Source organism: Plecotus auritus, assembly GCF_963455305.1.
Source record: "Plecotus auritus genome assembly, chromosome: X".
In the NCBI taxonomy this organism is placed as follows: domain Eukaryota; kingdom Metazoa; phylum Chordata; class Mammalia; order Chiroptera; family Vespertilionidae; genus Plecotus; species Plecotus auritus.
In genome coordinates this window covers 77614427-77636264 of record NC_137784.1, presented here as the reverse complement: position 1 = coordinate 77636264, position 21838 = coordinate 77614427, and the positions used below count along the sequence as shown (strand labels likewise).

General features: G+C 44.5%; 2 protein-coding genes across 2 annotated transcripts in view; both read left to right on the top strand.

Moving 5' to 3' along the window:
* BTK (Bruton tyrosine kinase) overlaps window positions 1-10086 on the top strand; it is a 31898-nt gene extending 21812 nt beyond the window's left edge. The window contains exons 8-19 of the mRNA XM_080652840.1: window positions 697-884; window positions 1300-1362; window positions 2168-2222; window positions 2504-2583; window positions 2764-2891; window positions 3770-3844; window positions 4634-4805; window positions 5312-5528; window positions 6529-6593; window positions 7685-7803; window positions 8543-8700; window positions 9587-10086. Of these exons, the coding sequence (XP_080508966.1) occupies window positions 697-884; window positions 1300-1362; window positions 2168-2222; window positions 2504-2583; window positions 2764-2891; window positions 3770-3844; window positions 4634-4805; window positions 5312-5528; window positions 6529-6593; window positions 7685-7803; window positions 8543-8700; window positions 9587-9658 (1392 nt within the window). The 3' untranslated portion in view covers window positions 9659-10086. The remainder of the gene's footprint in view (window positions 1-696; window positions 885-1299; window positions 1363-2167; window positions 2223-2503; window positions 2584-2763; window positions 2892-3769; window positions 3845-4633; window positions 4806-5311; window positions 5529-6528; window positions 6594-7684; window positions 7804-8542; window positions 8701-9586) is intronic.
* Window positions 10087-10919: 833 nt separating this feature from the next.
* Window positions 10920-14254, top strand: TIMM8A (translocase of inner mitochondrial membrane 8A). The gene is made up of 2 exons (XM_080652839.1): window positions 10920-11149; window positions 12616-14254. Exons 1-2 carry the CDS (start codon window positions 11018-11020, stop codon window positions 12775-12777), a joined length of 294 nt encoding a protein of 97 aa, XP_080508965.1. The 5' UTR covers window positions 10920-11017; the 3' UTR covers window positions 12778-14254.
* Window positions 14255-21838: the final 7584 nt, after the last annotated feature.

The window sequence follows — 21838 nt, the reverse complement described above, 5'->3', positions numbered from 1 at the left end:
TCAAACATAAATTTAAAAGAATTTAATAGTAAACACCCAATACTTTCATCCTATCACTAATATATTACTTCAAACTTGCTTATTTGGTTACTTTTTGAGATCTAGAAAGCTCTTCCTCAAATACAGGCATAGTTTAGAGATATTGTGGGTTTGGTTTCAGATCACTGAAATAAACCGAACCATAATCTTTTGCTGGTGGAGGGTCTTCAATTTCTAAAACAAACAAACAAACAAAAACAAAACAAAATAAAACAAAAACTGCAACATCTGTGAGGCACAATAAAGCAGGGCAGAAATTATGCTCATTTTACAAACAAGAAAACTGAGACTCAAAGCCACTTAGTAGATCCATGTACCCCCTGTGCCAAATAGGTTTCCTGATTGTGTGCACATGGTTTTTGTCTGGAAGCTTTAAAAATACTGACATCAGGGTCCTATCCCCAAAGATTTTGATGTAATTGGTCTGGGAAACTGTCTAGGTGTCAGGATTGTTAAATAAATGCTCCCTACATGATTCTGATGTGCACTCCAAGCTGAGAACCTCTGCATAAGTGCTTAAAAATGGGTGCTGAATAAACCATCTTACTATGCCTGATTTGGATTAGAATAGTGTTTCTAGTAAACCAGAGAGTTGGGAGAGAAGAGAGTACTTGATGTCTAGCCAAACCACCCTACTTTTTTCTCCTACCTACACAGATCTTGAAAAAGCCACTGCCCCCTGAGCCAACAGCAGCACCAGTTTCCACAAGTGAACTGAAAAAGGTTGTGGCCCTTTATGATTACATGCCAATGAATGCAAATGACCTACAGCTACAGAAGGGTGATGAATATTTTATACTGGAAGAAAGCAACTTACCCTGGTGGCGAGCAAGAGATAAAAATGGGTGAGTCCAAAAAAATAAAATAAAAATAAAAATGGGTGAGTTCAAGCCAGCCCTTCCTGAGCCTTGTGACCACCCACTTCACACACGTGCAACATAATTTCCTTACTCAGTATCCCAATCAGAAATTGTTCTCCCCACACCAAGGTGAATAGGCTGCCCCTCTACATGTGGCCACCTCTCTGAGCCTGTAGGTTCTGGCCCACATATTGTAGTGCACAAATAATTGATGCCACATGTGCAGAAGCCACACATTTCACGAGCCAAGCCATGCATCTGTTACATGATCCTCCTTGAGGGAGGGACATGGTTTATATACCTCCATTTGAGATTGGTCTCAGGGGTATGGGCCTATGAATCTGTTTCTTCCCCGGGGAACGGGAATGCTGGATTATCTACCACAATGTCTCCTCTACAGGCAGGAAGGCTACATCCCTAGTAACTATGTCACTGAAGCGGAAGACTCCATAGAAATGTATGAGTAAGTATGCTTATGATTCCAGCACGCAATCTTCCAGGAGGAATAGAATATAGTATATATGTTTTTGTAGTTTCAACAAAGTTTTGATTTCAAGATACTTATTAAAATCACTGCTAACTAGGTCAAATGATGCCACCACCCCAAGTTAGTGCCTATGTCTTACCCTCACCACAAATACTATCTGCTTATGAGAGGTGGGGAGATCACCACACCCTCAAAATCCAGAAGAACCACACTCTAAGAAAGAGTTGACAGTCCGATAGGACACATTTGAAAGGGTGAAAATGTCAAACTTCTGCCATTATCCTTTCTCCCTAATTATAGAAATGGATTGTCCTTGAGTGTCCTGTCCCTGATCCCTTCCCTGCAACCCTCTGTCACCTGCCTTTGTCCTCTACTCTCCATTTCCATGAATTTTCAGTACCAGCTGGGTTTTGGGAAAATTATGCAGTTGTGCTTTGCATATGATAGGCACTCAGTAAATAGGGGTTGAATGGATTGACTGAATCACTAGGGTGGACATTCTGATCTCGGAATCAATTACACCATGGTCTAGGACAGTGGTCAGCAAACCTCGGCTCGTGAGCCACATGCGGCTCTTTGGCCCCTTGAATGTGGCTCTTCCACAAAATACCACAGCCTGGGCGAGTCTATTTTGAAGAAGTGGCATTAGAAGAAGTTTAAGTTTAAAAAATTTGGCTCTTAAAAGAAATTTCAATCGTTGTACTGTTGATATTTGGCTCTGTTGACTAATGAGTTTGCCGACCACTGGTCTAGGAGCCACTCAAGCACTGTCCCTTTACAGGTGGTATTCCAAACACATGACTCGGAGTCAAGCTGAAGAACTGCTAAAGCAAGAGGTAAGTGTGTGACCACAGGTAAATGGCATTCTCCTTGCACAAAACGTGAGGATCCTGAATTGAGGGCTTGCTGCTGCCCGCCAGGCAAGGCAGTGTCAAGATCATGATTTTTATCGGGTCCCAATTATACTTTTCAGTATCAAAAGCAATGAGGTTACAGGTGAATCATGGAACTTGGCATTGAAAGCAGGGATTCTATTTTCTCCCAGGTTTGGGCAAATGGGATGCAGGTGTGAGCACCACTTCCTCCTTAGAGTAAGCTTATTTTTTTGTTGTTTCAGGGGAAGGAAGGAGGTTTCATTGTCAGAGACTCCAGCAAAGCTGGAAAATATACTGTGTCTGTATTTGCTAAATCTACAGGGTGAGTGCTACTCTTCCAAGGCCCTGGGGACAAAGGACAGGGATGCCCACCCAACAGCTCCTTAATGGTGTGTCTCTCGTATTTCCTCTGTCCCTTAAACTCAAAACTCATCTCACTTCACTTCTTGGGTCCTGCATGACCCTTGTTCCCAAGTTGCTGACTTAGAATCTACTTCTTCAGGGACCCTCAAGGGGTGATACGCCATTATGTTGTGTGTTCCACACCTCAGAGCCAATATTACCTGGCTGAGAAGCACCTTTTCAGCACCATCCCTGAGCTCATTAACTACCATCAGCATAATTCTGCAGGTGAGTACCAGGGGCACCAAAGAAGGGTGTGCCAAGCCCCAGAAGAAGCAATTCAGAACAAGGTGATAAGGGAATGAATAAGCCTCACAGGGCAGTCAATGCAATTAGCTGTAAAAGTCAACCCCTATGATGCTCAGTGGAGGTCAACTAAAGAGGTAGTCAAAGACAGACCTTATACCCGTAGGGACTGGCTTCCTATTTGGTGATTTATGCTCAGTGCTAAGGAAAGACATAGAAGAGACTGGTGATTAATCAGTCAGCAAGTATTCATTGAGTTACTACTGTGTACTCAGCAATTTCCTTGGTACTAGAGGAAAAATGCAGAAAATTATTAACAAAGGTCCTTGCCCTCAAAGAATATAAAGTTAGAAAACATCAGAAAATGGCTTGTAAGTACAGTAAGTTCTCACTTAATATCACCAATAGGTTCTGGGACTTTAAGCAAAATGATGTATAACAAAACCAATTTTAACATAGTCTAATTGATATAAACAAGTGTTAAGTTCCTATGGCAGCTCATCAACATTATAATGAAAACGTTATTTGAGGATCTACTGTAGCATAGACATTCTAAAAACTGGAAAATTGGTAAGGGAAAAAGCTTCATGGAGAAGACAGAATGTGAGTTAAGCTTGGGCTGGGAGGTGGGGATATATTTAATTGGGTAGTTCATTTTAATTAGTATTTTCTATTTTTTGTACCTAAAACTTTTTTATGAGAGGAATAACTTCCAGAAAATGTTGGGTTCATGAAGATCTTCTGGGATTCAAAATGTACTAGAAAGATGAACATCATAAGTGTGAGGTTTTAAGTGAGGGTGTGTCAGGTATCTCATCCCTACACTGCACCAAAAACATGACGCCCTCTGTATGTTTCAGGACTCATATCTAGGCTCAAGTATCCAGTGTCTCAACAAAACAAGAATGCACCTTCTACTGCAGGCCTGGGCTACGGTAACTGTTTATTTTTCTAGGGTAGGGTAGACTAGCCAGTTGCAAGGACTACCTTTGGCCGACCCAATTAGACTTTGCCTTGCCCTGACCAATGTGACTCAGTGGTTAGAGTGTTGGCCCAAGCACCAAAGGTCTTGAGTTTGATTCCCGGTCAAGGGCATGTAACTGGGTTGCAGGTTTGATCCCTGGCCCTGGTGGGGGCGCATACAGGAGGCAACCAGTCAATGTGTCTCTCTCACATAGATGTTTCTCTCTCTGTCTCTCCCTCTCCCCCTCCCTCCCTCCCTTCAACCCTCTCTGAAAAGCAGTGGAAAAAATATCCTCTGGTGAGGATTAACAACAACAATGAAAAAAGACCTTGCCTCATGAGTGTTCTAGCAACACACTGTTCTGCACCAGCTGCCTCAAGGAAGGTTAAGACAGAGCTAAACAAGTTATTTAATGATCCCTCCCCCTCTGGTGGCTCCTACTGGGACTGCAAAATATAAATTCATAAAGTGATTATTTTTTAAATTATGGTAAAAAAAACACATAATCACAAACATAAAGGGTTTTAAGATGTCTAGTCTATCTTCTTCCCTTATAGCTGACTTGCACCTAAAATTCCAAGATTCCTCCAACCAGTAATCTCTTGTCCCTGAGATTTACCTGAGCAAAGGTGGATTAGTACCCCTGCAAATTTCTCTTTTACTGATTGCCTATTTCTATTTCCAGTAGGAGTTCTTAACTATTGTAGGAATTATATGTACATGACTCCCAAAGACTCACACTAAGGCTTTGTTGTTATAGGATCATGGGAAATTGATCCAAAGGACCTGACCTTCTTGAAGGAGCTGGGGACTGGACAATTTGGGGTAGTGAAGTATGGGAAATGGAGAGGCCAGTATGATGTGGCCATCAAGATGATCAAAGAAGGCTCCATGTCTGAGGATGAGTTCATTGAAGAAGCCAAAGTCATGATGTGAGTTACAGCCCAAACTCAATTCTCAATCCAGTTGCTGGAGTCTAGGAATTACCAGGACAATCCATTGTGGTTTAAGGTGACTTTAGTGAGAGAGATTTGGACCAGGTCAACCTTTGATTGGTAGGAGTCCTAACTTCTAAGGTAATCATTTATCTGCCTTAGATATTGGTTGAAATTAGTGTTGATCATGGGTACTTACCATCTAAGTATCATTTCGAATGGTTGTGGAATAGAAAACTTTCAAGAGGAAGACTGATTCTGATTTAGCCTTAGTGTTCATTTATTCCTTGATTTGCTTCTTATTCTATTGATAAGCCCCAAGTCCCTGCTCACTCTCACATATTGGGTACTGTTGGGATTAAGGGTGGGAAGGAGGGGTCAACTTGCTATTGTGTTCCCTTATCTGACACTCTAATCCCAGGCCAACCCCTTTCTACTCCAGCCCTTTTCTGACTGGTATGCAGAGCCAGAAGGGGAAGACTGGTTCATTGCCTCTCCTGTAGGAATCTTTCCCATGAGAAGCTGGTGCAGTTGTACGGTGTCTGCACCAAGCAGCGCCCCATCTTTATCATCACTGAGTACATGGCCAATGGCTGCCTCCTGAACTACCTGAGGGAGATGCGCCACCACTTCCAGAATCAGCAGCTGCTGGAGATGTGCAAGGATGTCTGCGAAGCCATGGAATACCTGGAGTCAAAGCAATTCCTTCACAGAGACCTGGTGGGACCTCAGAAGGATTAGCCTGGGATCAAGGGCTCAGGGGGTGGAAGTAGCAGAGAAAGACATATCGTACATGGATGAGGAGGGTTGCTGAAGCTATCATTTCAGTTTTATCTAGAAAACACTGAAAGTTAGGTGAGCCTCTGCCCCAGTGATCAGACTGTCAAGGATCTCCAGCCTCAATACCATGAGTTCTGCCGTGGTGGGAAATAAAGCAGTCACTTACTCCCAGCCCTGTACCATGCCAAGGAAATGGTGGGCTCCTTCAGGGGCAGAAGAGCAACCCTGCTTCCCAAAGGGGCTGCTCCTGACACAGAGCCATCATTGCTTACATCAGAGTCACAAACTGGGGGCCTGTGGGTGCATGTTATTTAAAAAATGTTATATATAGCAAACACTTAAAAATAAACATTTCATATTTTTTAAAAAACTGAATTTCCAGCTTCTCTCGAAAGTCTAGACCATCTTGTAACACCAGGTCCACAATCTCACAGGCCATGCTGGAGCTGAGGAGCAGCTGCCTCCTTTAGACAAGCTGCATGCTCTCCACTTTCCTGCAATCTTCATCCACCCACTTCACTCTATCAGTTTGCCTGCATGGCCTCTGGAGGCATGAGTTTGTGCCCCCATCAATTTCAGCCAGGTCAAGACTCAAAGGGCCCTAGTCCCACTGGCAGAAAAGCAGAAAACAAATCACTTGCCTTCTGTTCTCCCTTAATTCTCACAGCATTTCAGTGCAGGAAGGGATGTTGTGGAATTGCCAATGTCAATGAAATCATTCTGCATGTGCTCAGTGTTTCACTTATGAAACAGGTCACTTTACATGTGGTGAAAATGCATAAATGTTTCTCAGTGGCATCAACTAACTCCTGTTAGGTGGGAAGGTTTTCTAGTTGAAGGAGATGAGGCTGCCTTTGCTTCACTCCCCTGGTGGGCAGAAGCTTTATGCCTTTAACCTTTAGCCAGGAATGGATTCTCACTGCTATCTGTTGCACTACAGGCGGCTCGAAACTGTTTGGTAAATGATCAAGGAGTTGTTAAAGTATCTGACTTCGGCCTGTCCAGGTGAGGGTGCCTCTTTCATCTTTCTCCCTAAAAGTAAAAATAGCACAGTACAAATATGAGGAGACATCATAGTTTTCAATCTTTTCTCTTTCTTTTTTTCTCATTCTAGTCTTTTCTAACATCTTTCTACACTTTTTCTTTGAAATGATTTGTCACTTCTTTCATTCTTTGTTTTATTGTTATATCCCTTTCTTCTCCTATTTCCTTCCCTTTTAAAAATCTTTATTGATTTCAGAGAGGAAGGGAGAGATAGAAACATCAATGATGAGAGAGAATCATTGATCAGTGCATGCCCCACATGCCCCCCGGGATCAAGCCCGAAACCTGAGCATATGCCCTGACAGGGAATCAAACCACTGAGCCAGGCCGGCCAGGCTCCCTCCCTCTTTTTTTAATTAAATTTTTCCAATACCTTATCTTGATCTGTTAATCCTGTTGACTCTACTCCATCTCTTCTTTCTTTCTTTCTTTCTTTCTTTCTTTCTTTCTTTCTTTCTTTCTTTCTTGCTTGCTTTCTTTCTTTCTCCCCACCCAAGAATATTTTTCCATTGATTTTTTTTTAGAGAGAATGGGAAGAGAGGGGGAGAGACAGAGAGAAACATTGATGTGAGAAAGACACATCGATTGGTTGCCTCCCGTATGTGCCCTGACTGGGGGCTGGGCATCGAGCCTGCAACCGAGGTTCGTGCCCTTGACTGCAATCGAACCCGGGACCCTTCTGTCCATGGGCTCTCTAACCACTGAAGAAAACTAGCCAGGGCTCTCCTTTCCTAATCAGTCTAAGTTCCACTGGCAACTGCAGAATAGATGGAAGGGAAGGAGAAGAAAATAGAAAGGAACGATATAGAGAAGAGAAAGGGAGTACCTATTAGATCTTATTTCATTTCATCCTTGCTGTAACTATATGTATTGTCAATCAGGAAAGCTAAATCAGATATGAGAACAAGAATATGTTAAAAATAACATTTTTAGAAGACACTGGATGGCCTGTGGGCATGTATGTGTGCAACTCTTGTTATTATGCTAAGAAAACGTAAGTAAATACCAAGCTCTCCAAATCCTAACACTAACAAGTCCTGAATTCTTTGCAGGTATGTTCTGGATGATGAATACACAAGCTCAGTAGGCTCCAAATTTCCAGTCCGGTGGTCTCCACCAGAAGTACTTATGTACAGCAAGTTCAGCAGCAAATCTGACATTTGGGCTTTTGGTGAGTGATTAAGATTATAAATGCAATGGGTAAACTGAGACTTTGCAAACTGCACAGAGATTATTTGTTCTTGCTTTCGTTCATCTAATCCTAGGGAGCTTACTATGTCTGGCATCACAACATTTCTGGGGATAAAACCAGTAAACTTGCCGAAACCGGTTTGGCTCAGTGGATAGAGCGTCGGCCTGCGGACTGAAGGGTCCCGGGTTCGATTCCGGTCAAAGGCATGTACTTTGGTTGTGGGCACATCCCCAGTGGGAGGTGTGCAGGAGGCAGCTGATCGATGTTTCTCTCTCATTGATGTTTCTGGCTCTCTGTCCCTCTCCCTTCCTCTCTGTAAAATATCAATAAAATATATTTAAAAAAAACCCCACAAAAACAGTAAATTAGACACAATCCCTGCCTACTTAGAACTTAAAAAATATTGAGGGGAACAAACAATTCATCCAGTATTTGACAGCTTCTGAAAACTGATTATATACTAGGGACTGTGCCAGACTCTATAACCACAAATACAAAAAGATGCTGTCTCTATCCTGAAGGCCTTAATGGTCCACTGCAACTCCAATTAGCCTCCAATGTAGTCAGTACTGTAGTGGAAATTTGGACAAAACGCAAGAAGCACAGAGGGGCAGATCAACTGAATCTAATCTTTGAGGTTAATCTAGAGAGAGTAGGATCCCGGCTACCTGAAAAGATTGAAAAATGACTTAGTACACTTTTTTTTTCCATTTTCTAGGGGTTTTGATGTGGGAAATTTACTCTCTGGGGAAGATGCCATATGAGAGATTTACTAACAGTGAAACTGCTGAACATATTGCCCAAGGCCTACGTCTCTACAGGCCTCATCTAGCTTCAGAAAGGGTATATACCATCATGTACAGTTGTTGGCATGAGGTAAGTGTTTTATTGGGACCTCTTAAATTATTTCCCTGAACCTACTTTCTCATTTAGCCAGCCAGGCACTCAGTCCCCACTCTCCCTGGTTACATGGAGCTACATACATTCTAGGATCCCAACCAGCACACTAATCCTTTGATAGCCAGAGGCTTTCCCAGGCCACTCCAATCCTCACTAGAGTATTATTTGCAGACTCCAATACCAACTCAGCTTTAGGGAGAGGGGGTGAGGCCATGTCACCTAGTATACACAGGAAGCCAAAGGCACTCAGACAACTATATGGGCATTTTAAAAAGTCATTAAAATTTGTGCTTATTCTCTTGGGAGTCATTGGTCCTTTCTTCTACTTTACCTCAGGGGCTTGTGGACCATGACAATAGTCTAGAGACAAGACAGTAGGTCCCAGGTGCTCAGGATCCCTGCCCAGTGATGGAGTCCATGGTTTTGAAATGTTAAAATTCCTTGTTACTTTTGACTTATGAGATGATAGAAATAGTGTTTGAAATCAAACTAAAAATTACCAAAGCTTATAGGATTTTAGTTCTGTCAACCACTTAAATTTGTTTGGTAACAATTTTTTCAGTTGAGGATACAAAATAAGAATGCACTGGTGTATAATTATGTAATGAATTTGCCCTGTTTTAATCAATATGTTAGTTTGATTTGCAAATTGACCTCATCACATTAATAACCCAAGTTACTAAAGATGGAAAATGCACAAGTATTTTATAGAGTGCTATTATTTTTTCCTTTTTTTTTGTCTCGACAGGGTATATTTCTAGGCAGATAGTATATACTTAAACATTTGCTGCACACTCATTGCATTTCCCTTGAATTCTGGACTTTAACCCACTATAATACTTTACTTTTTATTTGGTTTTAGAAAGCAGATGAACGTCCCACTTTCAAAGTTCTTCTGAGCAACATTCTAGATGTCATGGATGAAGAATCCTGAGCTCACCAATAAGCGTCCTAGTTCTACTCTCCTCCACAAACTCCAATTTCACTTTCTTGAGGCAAACCAAAGCTACAGGCCCTGGAGCCTTTGTGCTCTGGCTGAATACACAAAGGCCCCTCTCTACATCTAGGGCTGCCTCCCTTCTTTGATTCCCTGGGATAGTACTTCTGAACAAAGGCCAAGGAATTATGGTGCCTGGTACTGTCCCCCAGAGAAGAAATTTCCCAAGAGTATTAAGACAGACTGAATTTGGGATGGAAACAGTTTTGGGGAGGGAAGGGTGTAAATAGCCTCACGAGGGTTCCAACAGCTCTTTTGGGTATGCGTTAGAGCTTGCTGGGAGGGAGGCCGAATTTGGCAAGAATAAAACGGTGTCATAAGGGAGGGGAGGGTGTTTTCATATAATAAAATTACTGGAAAGCATGAAGGTTTCTTGATCTATTAGTCATGCAGCCTCCCTGAAACACCCTATCTCAGTGTCGCAGAAAACTATTGTGCAGCATTGGTTTGTCATAGTCCTACCTTGAGAATTCGACAGGATCCTAGGCATTTAACCCCTCTGGCTGTTGGAAAATTCTGACTCTGAATCAAACTAACAAGCTAAAAATTACAGTGCCTTTAACACAGTAGGCATGTAATGTTATCGGGATAAAGCCTACAATTGGAGATTAATTCTCCTGGAACCTTTTTTCCCTAAGTCAGGAGGGGGAAACCATCAAAGAATTATAGCCGGGGCCCAGGACGGCTATTAGTAAGAGTTGGGCCGAGCAATCCCTGCCGGGCACTAACAAGGCAGTTGGGAAAGCCGGGGCCAATTTGGAAGCAGGCGTGGTTGTAGGCCTGAAACAGGCCAGGTGGTCTGCAGTAACTTCCTTTTCTACTTTTCTTTTTCTTTTCGGAATAACATCCGCACAGCGCGGTGGCGCTGGGATACAAGACCTGGGACCTCAGTCAGCAGGCGGGGCAGAAGGGCGCAAAGGCGACCGGAAGCAGGAGGGGAGAGAACGGGAGGGGCATGGGCGGCGTGAGCAGCCGGGAGGAGTGCCTAGAGAGGGCGGAGGACAGAGAACGGGGATGAGTTCGTCCTTAGGAACGGGCCTAGCGGACCGGAGTGGAGCACACTGGCAGCGCGTGCAAGGGGGTAGGGGGAAGCCAACTAGAGTGGGGCGCTGGGGTTGCTTGGAGGAACGCCCTGTATGGGGCGAGGCCCGCGAGGAGAGCTCGCGCAAGCGCAGTGCGCTCACATGGGAAGGTTGTCCCCAAGTCAGCGGGTTGTGGTTCCGGTTCCGTCGCGGAGACACGTGAAGGTCGGCGAGTTGGTGCGGAGTTCGTCTCGGCGCGCGTGGCGGGTCTGGGATGGATTCCTCCTCGAATTCCTCCGCGGCGGGTTTGGGCTCAGTGGACCCGCAGTTGCAGCATTTCATCGAGGTGGAGACTCAGAAGCAGCGCTTCCAGCAGCTGGTGCACCAGATGACGGAACTTTGTTGGGTGAGGAGCCTGGGGCTGGGACCTGGCCACCTTACCTGCTTTCCCCTTGTCCTTGCCCCGTGGGACTCGCCACGATGTCCGGAATTCGGGGAGGGGGAGCACTCGACAGCACCCTTGGTTTCTTTAGATTACACGGGCCGAGCCGGATGGGAGAAAAAGTGACTCCACTTCTTAGGGGACTGTCACTCCGGACCTAGGCTTTGTTGGTGCAAAGAACCGGGGATCATTGAAGACTTATGAATTCCCAACCAGCACTTTAGGCCAGCAAGACTGATGACAGCCCCTCCATACTGGTGTCTTGTTTCTGGAACCTCGAGTCCTGTTCCTGGACTCTTCAGGGTGTACCTTGATTACCCAGTTTCTCTAAACGTCCTCTGTGAGAAATGAATGACTCTAGCCCACTAACTGTAAAAGTGGTGTAATCTCTCCACACTTACTTTCCCATTTTCTTGCATTGTTGTGTAATACCAAGCCGTTTTGGGTCTGAAGGTTGAGGAATTGAATATGCCCTGTGAGGGTGAAGGCATTTGCGCCTTGGGATCAAAGTGTTCTTTGGCTGCCAACAACAGCATAACTGACCAGCCCTGACATACAAAATCCATAGACTTCAGAGGCTAAGGGTAATTTTTTTTGAAAGCAGAGGTTTTGAGGCTTGTGTACAAAGCATAGAATAATGACCAAAATTCATTTGAACTGCTTAACTTGAACTATATACAGTCAACCGTTTCCGTAGTCCTTTTCCCATAAACTTGTGGTATTGCTGGACTCTGACCCTTAACAAATGCTTACTTAACTCCTGTCTGCCTTGGAGCAGTGCTTTGATTCTTTAAAAAAAATGTGATTCATTGTATTTGGTCCAGTGTTGGGTATGATTAAGTACTCCTCTAAGAATCTGTAAGCGTTAGGAAAATTAATGCAATTTCCCATTCATATTGGATTCAAGAACCTCTGGCTTAAGTAGACAAGGTTACAGAATCTCAGGTCATAGATCTTTTTTTTTTTTCCTTTGGTAGATTTTTTTACGGTGTCTTGCTGCAATGATTTATCCTCTTACCCTTTTATTCTGCAGTAAATTTAAAGGCATTTAATACAGTTGGCATTGTGGAGTTGTAACCAAATTCAGTGAAGGATTAATTAACTTATGTTTTGCCATTTTTCTTGTTTTGTAATATCTCAGCTCCACAATTTTATGGTACTATGACATTAGGCAAAGTATCTCTGTGCCACAGTTCCCCTCTTTATAAAACGAGGATTAATAATAGTACATATTCTGTAGGGTTATAAGAATTTGATGTAAGGCTGTAGAAAATTTCTCACCACAAAGTAAGCTGCTGCCAAATGTGAACTATTATTAACACATCAGATACTGTTTTAGATGACATGTTTCCTTTAAACAACAAGAAGTTAATCCCCTTTCCTTTTTTTCCAAGTTCCCTTTGTGATTCTTATCTTGTCCTCCTGACCAGGAGAAGTGCATGGACAAGCCTGGGCCAAAGTTGGACAGTCGGGCTGAGGCCTGTTTTGTGAACTGCGTTGAACGCTTCATTGATACAAGCCAATTCATCTTGAATCGACTGGAACAGACCCAGAAATCCAAGCCAGTCTTCTCAGAAAGCCTTTCTGACTGATTTCAGCATTACCTTTTTGGAAAAGGAAGGTAGTTCAAGAATGGTTGAAGAAAAGGCTACAGGGGGATTGGCTCCCACCTTTGGCACTCTGGAAGTATCTGGTCATCTGAGAATGAACAAAGACCAATATTTTTGTGTGTTTGGGGCTTGAGGGTCATATGTGTATTTGGTTATGCTTTTTTAATGTTAATCTTGTGAAAACAATTGGCAGATGAATGGAAAACCTTAGATGCATATTACTGTATATGGGACTATGTTTTTCTGAACATCCCATTAACTACTTCCTATAATTTGGATAGTGGAACTGCTTTTTGTAATTTGATAGTGGGACCACATGGATAAAATCTGTCTTTTGTGGATTCATTTCAGATGCCTACCGACATTGATACACATCTTGGTGTCTGAGAAAGGGTGGCAATGGGGGAAGAGTTATTTGGTACTTAACTATTGTTTTGACCATCAGTGCTGGGAAAAAAATCTATAGAATATTCACATAATACAATTCAGCTTTCTAAATTATCTCCCTTCCTTATACTGTGATTTACTTAAGTATCTATATAAAGTATGGTCTCGAGGTAGTACAGGCAGCCTGAGTATCTAGAGGCATTTAGTTATAAAGGAATCTAGCCACTGAACATAATTCTCATTACTAAAGTGCCATGAGGAAGAATTTAACTTATCCTGTATATCAGGGTCAAAGAAATTCAAAGATGGGCCTAAATAAGTTGTAAAGATTTAGGCCTGTCAAAAACTAACAGCAGTTTCATGTAGAGGTGCATGTCTAATGTCAATCAGTCAGTATAGATTCTATTTACTGCAGTTTTTTGATCATTGAAATAAAAGCTTCTACAAGATTCAACTGTGTGATTGAGAAGGCTTTCTATTCTGGTTCTCACCTGCACCCTGGAGAGATTCAGTATGCACTGGTTCCAAGGCTGAAATGTCAGTCTGGGTACCTGCTCTGTATAAGTTATAGCACAGTATTCCAGGTATCCCTGACCTTTTTGTGGAAAAAAAAAAGAGAGAGAACCTTGAGGTGAGATGGGGAGGAAAAGAATTCAGTGCTGACAGTCAATTCCCTGAGCGTAGTAGAAGAGGTTATATTGATTGGATTCCCCTCCTCTTACTTCAAATCCTAGTAGATTGGAGTCTAGTTGGAACTACTTGTTTGGTGCCTCTAGTGCAAATCCATGAAAGTTGGGGAAATAATATATTTCTAGAAGCTTCAAGTCCTTTTAGCTTTCCTGCTTATAGGCATAAAAAGGAATTTGAAAAATTTCTGATTAAAACAATTCAATAGCCCTAAACAGTTTGGCTCAGTGGATAGAGCGTTGGCCTGTGGACTAAAAGGTCCCAGGTTCGATTCTGGTCAAGGGCATGTACCTTGGTTGCGGGCACATCCCCAGTAGGAGGTGTGCAGGAGGCAGCTGATTGATGTTTCTCATCCATGTTTCTAACTCTAACCTTTTCCCTTCCTCTATGTAAAAAATCAATAAAATATATTAAAAAACACAATTCAACAAACTGAAGTGCTTACTTTGTGCCTAGGTATTTAGCAGTGCACAAAAGTAAAGTCCCTGTCCATGTGGAACTTATGTTCTAGTGAGGGGAGATAGGCAATAAACACATAAATATATCAATATATTGAGTGCTATGGAGAAAAAGCAGAGTAAGGGTGTTGGGGAATGTCCATGGGAAGTTATTTGAGATAAGATGGTCAGAGAAAGCCTCATTGGGACAATGGCATTTCAGCAGAGACTTGCATGAATTAGGTGTCCAAGCCATGTAGGCTTCTAGGAGAAAAACATTTTAGGTAGAAGTGATGCAAGTCCAAAAGCCCCAGGGTGGGAGCAGCATGCTGTGAAGCTAAGATAGAACAGTGGTCATTATGGCTGGAGTGAAGTAAGGAGAAAGGTAAGAAAATCTGAGAAATATGCTTGAAATGGATTGGGGCTGGGGGGTTGGGCAGGGATGTGCAGTGATCATGTAGGGTATTGTAGGCCCTTGCAAGGACTTGGATTTTACCCAGCAAGATGGGGAACCATTTGAGGATTTTAAGCAAACAAGAGATGTGATTTAACTTAAGATTTAGGAGGGTCTGGCTGCTGTGTGGAGAACACGTACATGGGAAAGAAATAGCAGCAGCAAAGTAGTAAGAATAATGACATTTTGAGGTCCAGAAAAAATCAGGTTTTTAGGGTAGTTATCTGGCATACACCTTGTGTCAATACGCTCCTACAAAATTTAGTGTGTTCATGTAAAACCTCAGGTCATAAAGAAAAGGTCCTTTGGCTTATTTCCTTCTTATTCTTCCTTATTCTTTTTATTATAGTAGAGGCCCGGTGCATGAAATTTGTACACTCTGGAGAGGTCCCTCAGCTTGGCCCACACCCTCTCACAGTCCGGGAGCCCTCGAGGGATGTCCAACTGATGGCAGTCTGACATCCTTAGTGCTGCCGCAGAGTTGGGAGAGGCTCCCGCCACCGTTGCTGCACTGAGCCTGGCTTCTGGCTGAGCAGCGCTCCCCCTGTGGGAGTGCACTGACCACCAGGGGGCAGCTCCTGTATTGAGCGTCTGCCCCCTGGTGGTCAGTGTGCATCATAGCGACTGGTCCTTCCGCTGTTCAGTCGATTTGCATACTAGGGTTTTATTATATAGGACTAGAGGCCCAGTGCACAAAATTCGTGCATGGGGGTGTGTGTCCCTCAGCCCAGCCTGCACCCTCTCCAATCTGGGACCCCTCAAGGGATGTCCGACTGCCCGTTTAGGCCCGATCCTACCAGATCGGGCCTAAACGGGCAGTCGGACATCCCTCTCACAATCCAGGACTGCTGGCTCCCAACTGCTCGCCTGCCTGCCTGCCTGATTGCCCCGAACCGCTTCTGCCTGCCAGCCTGATCACCCCCTAACCACTCCCCTGCCAGCCTGATTGATGCCTAACTGCTCCCCTGCCAGCCTGTTTGCCCCTAACTGCCCTCCCCTGCAGGCCTGGTCACCCCTAACTGCCCTCTCCTACAGGCCTGGTCCCTCCCAACTGCTCTTCCCTGCAGGCCTGGGTCCCCCACAACTGCCCTTCCCTGCAGGCCCAGTCGCCCTCAACTTCCCTCCTCTGCCGACCTAGTCACCCCTAACTGCCCTCCCCTGCAGGCTTGATTGCCCCCAACTGCCCTCCCTTGCAGGCCTGGTCCCTCCCAACTGCCCTCCCCTGCTGGCCATCTTGTGGTGGCCATCTTGTGTCCACATGGGGGCAGCCTTCTTGTGTGTTGGAGTGATGGTCAATTTGCATATTACTTTTTTATTAGATAGGATAGAGGCCTGGTGCATGGGTGGGGCCAGCTGATTTGCCCTGAAGGGTGACTCGGATCAGGGTGGGGGTTTCCTTGGGGCATGGGGCAGCCTGGGCGAGGGGCCTGTGGTGTTTTGCAGGCTGGCCATGCCCCCCAGCGACCCAAGTGGAGGCTCTGGTATATGGGATTTATTTATCTTCTATAGTTGAAACTTTGTAGCCTTGAATGGAGGCCTGGGCCTGCCAGGGTGTGCGAAAAGCTTGGCTTCCTCCATTGCCGGGGAAACCCAAGCCTCCTACTCACTCCGTGGCCGCAGCCATCTTGGTTGGGTTAATTTGCATACTTGCTCCTGATTGGCTGGTGGGCATGGCTTGTGGGTGTAGCAGAGTGATGGTTAATTTGCATATTACTCTTTTATTAGATAGGATATGCATTGAGTTGTGAAGGGGCAGGGTGGGAATTGGGTGGTGGGGGCAAGGGGGAGAAATACTATCAACAATAAAAATGATGTTTAAAAAAAGAATTTGGAGATGTATCAGCAATATGATAATAATTGGTTTGCTTTATTGAGAGTATGTACTAGTATACTATTTGCCATACTAATTATCTTACGTGGGCCATCTTTTTAAAAATTACGACTCTATGAGAGAGGAACTATTATTATCATGCCCATTTTATAGATTGCGAAGCCGAGACTCAGAGAAAGAAACTTATTCTAGGTTACACAGCTAATAAGTTGTAGGGTTGGAGTTTGAACCCAGGCAGTTGATTCCAGAGCTCATGGTCAGAGCTACTATACCAAATTGCCTCCTGATGTTTATTTAAAGACTAGAGGCCCGGTGCATGGGACTCATGCACTGGTGGGGGTCATGGCCTGCAGGGATCCTCCCGCTGTGGGAGTGCTGCTCATCCTGGTTAGCCAAGCAGCTGTGGACCCGACTCTGAGTGGCTGCTCTCTGGTCTGGCATTTTCCGTGGAGTTGGAGCAATCGCCTCTCTAAGGGACCCAGTTGGGGCCGGGCCCAGGGACAATAGCACTGAGAGGCGGCAGAGTAGGCCTCAGTCCCGCAGTGGCCACAAACCCGCCTCCTAGCCTCTGGGGTCAGCTCTGCGATCCCTGTGGCAGCACTGCACAGCCTGTGGGCATCCAGAGGAGGCAGCAGGGAGCAAGGAGGAGGAGCCTGGAGCGAGGAGGCAACCATCGCAGCTCAGGTTCCTGCCCATTGGCCCAGGGTTTGCAGCGGGAGCAGCTGCTCATCCCGGTCAGCCAAATGGTACTCCCACTGTGGTAGCGCACTGACCACTGGGGGCAGCTCCTGCATTGCTCATCTGCCCCCTGGTGGTCAGTGCGCATCATAGCAACTGGTCGACTGGTCATTCTGATTGTTCCGCTGTTCCGTCGCTGGGCTTTTATTATATAGGATAGGAAGTAATGTTTCTTTAAAAGGTAGAGCTAGAAGACCAGAACATTTCATTCCAGAGATGGGATGGTATAGTGGAAAGAGTGTAAGTTTTAAAGCTAAGCAGAACTGGGTTCAAATTCTGACTCTGCCAACACCTATGTGACCTTAGGGAAGTCACTTAACCTCTTTGATCCTCAGTTTCTCTATAAAACCGAAATGTAATGCCTACCTTACACAGTTGAAAAATGAAACCACATGTAAAATGCTTGGCAGACTATATAGATGTTTTAATTGGTGCTATTATTATTCAGAACTGAGCATCTTTGATAACCCTGGCAGACTCATCTGGGAGAACAAGAGAAAAGCAAGAAGCCACTTAATGAAGCTGATTAATTGATGAAGTGGCACAGTTAATGGAGCAACCTATATAATAAAGAGGTAATATGCAAATTAACCCTCATGCCATCACAAGATGGCTGCTCCCACAGCGGAGGCGAGGTTCCCGTAACACAAGATGGCTGCGCCCACAGCAGAAGCAGGGTTCCTGTAACACAAGGTGGCTGCACCCACAGTGGAGGCGGGGTTCCTGTAACGAGTGATCAGCAGGGACCTGAGGCTGCGTGGCACCAGGCAGGGGCAGGGGACCTCAGGCCACGCCCCCCACCCTCGCACTGGGCTGAGAGACCTCAGGCCATGCCGCCCAGTGTGCGCCAGGGGACCTGAGGCTGTGCCCCCAACCTGGCGCCAGGCCGGGGGACCTGAGGCTGTGCCTCCTGCCTGGTGGGGCTTGACGGGGGACCTGAGGCTGCACCCCCTGCCCGGCGGGGCTTGACGGGGGTGGGGCCAGCCTGGTCTGGATCTTGCCCAATGTGGGTGGGGCTGGCCGGGTCTGGGTTTCGTGCTATTTCGAGGCACGCATGGGTTGGTGGGGACTTGACTCTGGGTCCCACGGCGCACCCTAGACTCTGACAGGAGGAAGATTTTCATATACATTTTACTAATTTTCTTTCATCTCGGACACTTCTATTATAGAGAAAGGGCAAATAGCAATATTAAAATATTTCCTCTAATTAATCCCCTTTTAATGTGCACAAATTTCATGCACTGGGCCACTAGTATAATAATAAGAATTTTGAGTTTTGCACTCTGGCTCAGTTGGATGGGCATCATCCCATGTACTGAGAGGTCGCTGGTTCGATTCCTGGTCAGGGTACATGCTCAGGTTGTGGGCTGTGTCCTCAGCAGGTGGCAGGCAATCAGTGTTTTTCTCTCTCTCCCTCTCCCTTCTTCTCTAAAATCAATAAAAACATATTTTTAAAAATAACTTTTAGTTTTATCTTAAAATCAATGGAAGCTATAGGAGGATTTTAAACAGTTGAGTGATGATGATATTTGCACTTTTTTAATGACAAAAATACTACACATGTTTTAAAACTTTCAAACAATATAGAATTGCTTAAATGCAATTCCCCCTTACCCTCAAACATACATCTAGAAAGATCACTTTTGCAGCTGGATAAAAGCAGAGAAATAATAGGAAGAATATTTCCCTAATTCAGGCAGGAGAGTATGGAGGATTCAGTTCAGATAGTGGAAGTGGAATGGACAGGAGGAGACATTAGGAATATGGGGGAGCTGTGAGAGAAATCTGGAATAAAGTGGAAAGGGAGTAAAACATGATAGGAAAGGAGGTAGGGTATAGAAAAATGTGCCAATGACAGGATAGTGTGGGATTCAAAGAGCAGCAAAGGTGACTGTAAGGAATTTAGCAGAACTAATCATGTTGAATGGGCTGCAGAGAGGGAATGACATAAATGGCTCTCCCCAGTTCTATAGCTCCAGTGTCTAGGTAACCCTTGGAATTGTTTGTTGTAGCCTAATTTAAGGAACATAAACATACCCCTAAGTCAGAAATACTTAAAGGATTACTCATAAATACAATGTTCTATAAGGTTTAATGGGAAGTTTTAGAAACAAGCCAAGAGGGAAACAAAAGATAAAATGTCACTTGAGTTTTAACACCCTACTTTAATAAGGAAAGGAGAAAAGAGTGGAAAGGAAAAAAGGAAACAGTGGGGGATCCAGGGACTCAGCAGTATTTGTTAAACTGTACTTCAGACCTATACTTAACTTCTTAAAGTTTAAACCATTTGCTACATAACATGACTGAACTCTGTACTAAACCAGTGTTGTTCAAATTAAAAGTCTAACATTACAATATTGCTAGATGTACCTTGTCACTACAAAGGAAACTACCAACACTGCCTAACTCTCTAAACAGCCATACTTCATCATTGTGTGGCTGGATATACCACCAGGCCCAAAGAGCTGATCCCTGTTTTTCAAGCACTTTCTTCTTTTTCTTTCCCTTAGAAAGGTCCTGAGATGCTTTCTTTTCTTCTTAAAGCTGCCAGCACTGTGGGGTTCTTCCCATTAGATTAACTATTATTCCTTACCCCATTCTTCCTATTTGAGACAAGCACATAGGCCTTTAGGATGTTTAGGGTTTTGGTTTGAATCACTATGTGAAAATAGACATGTGACAACACAGAATAAATATGAGGAAATTGCAAAAGTTACTTTTACAAAATTCTACAGTCAACTCTGATTCACATTCCCTTTCTCCCCGCTATGGTGATTACCAAGATCCCCCGGTCTTTATTCTAGAGTGGGCTTTCATTAAGCTCCCGACTTCCCATAAAACTCAGAAACCACAAAATAAAAGGTTCTTAATTTTGTCTACATAAAAAATCCTGGGAGAAACCAAGATGGCGGCATAGGTAAGCACCTAAACTGCTGCCTCGCACAACAATTTCAAAACTACAACTAAAAGACAGAACGGACACCATCCAGAAACACAGGAAAGCTGGCTGAGTGAAAATTCTAAAACTAGAAGGAAAGAGAAAAGCTCACAGAGAATTGGAGGTACGGCAAAGGGGCTTTGTGCGCGCAGAGAGGAAGGGCGGCTGAGAGCCTGGCTGACTTTCTCTGGCGGAAGGGGGAAGGAAGCCCCCGACCGCACTGAACCCCATTTCTGACTGCACTGAACCCCAGTTCCAGGCGAGCCCCTGGGGACCCACGCTCTTACGGGGGGAGTCTGGACTCTTGGGCGGAGACTCGGGAGCCGGGGAAGGCGGAGGACTGAAAGTGCGCACGTGCCAGTGCGCACAAAGGCTGCAGAGGTTGCCACAGGCTTTCCCTAGTGGAAGGGAGTCAGAGGCTCCTGAATGCACTGAGCTCCAGTTCTGACTGCAGTGAACCCCAGTTCCAGGCGAGCCCCTGGGGACCCACGCTCTTGTGGGGGGACTCTGGACTCTCAGGCAGAGACTCAGGAGCCAGGGAAGGTGGAGGTCTGAAGGCGCGCACGTGCGCTCAAGGGTAATGCTGACAGGAAGCCAAGACTGAGACTCCACCCCATCCAAGCTGAGCACAGAGGCTATTGCAATTTGGCAAGTCTAATCCTATAAGGCTGTCTCCAGCACCGAACTTCTCCCAGCATAGACACAGCTGATCCTTACAGCCAACTGGCCTGGAGGTCAATTCTTCCCAGTGATACCAACAACAATCAAGACTTAATTACAACAAGGCTGTACACACAGTCCACAAAGGGGTGCACCAAGAGTGTCCACCTCAGGTTAACTGGGGAGGCAGACCCACTGGGCCATATTGGAAACCTAGCACACAAATCTACCTTACCAATTCAGGGAAGCAGTGAAAATGCGGCGTCAAAGAATCAGATCACAAACGAAAGAAATGGAGGAAAACAAACGACTGTATATAGAATTCAAAACCACGGTTATAAGGCTTTTTAAGAATATCCTAGAAAAGGCCGATAAATATAATGAGACCCTTGAAGATATGAAAAAGGACCAACTAGAAATTAAACATACACTGACTGAAATAAAAAATATTATACAGAGACCCAAAAACAGACAAGAGGAACACAAGAATCAAGTCAAAGAATTGAAACACAAAGAAGCAAAAAACACTCAACCGAAAAAGCAAAAAGCAAAAAAAAAAAAAAAATCCAAAAAGTTGAAGATAGTGTAAGAAGACTCTGGGACAACTTCAAGCGTACCAACATCAGAATTATGGGGGTGCCAGAAGAAGAGAGAGAGCAAGATACTGAAAACCTATTTGAAGAAATAATGACTGAAAACTTCCCCCACCTGGTGAAAGAAATAGACTTACAAGTCCAGGAAGCGCACAGAACCCCAAACAAGAGGAATCCAAAGAGGACCACACCAAGACACATCATAATTAAAATGCCAAGAGCAAAAGACAAAGAGACAATATTAAAAGCAGCAAGAGAAAAACAGTTAATTACCTACAAGGGAGCACCCATACGACTGTCAGCTGATTTCTCAACAGA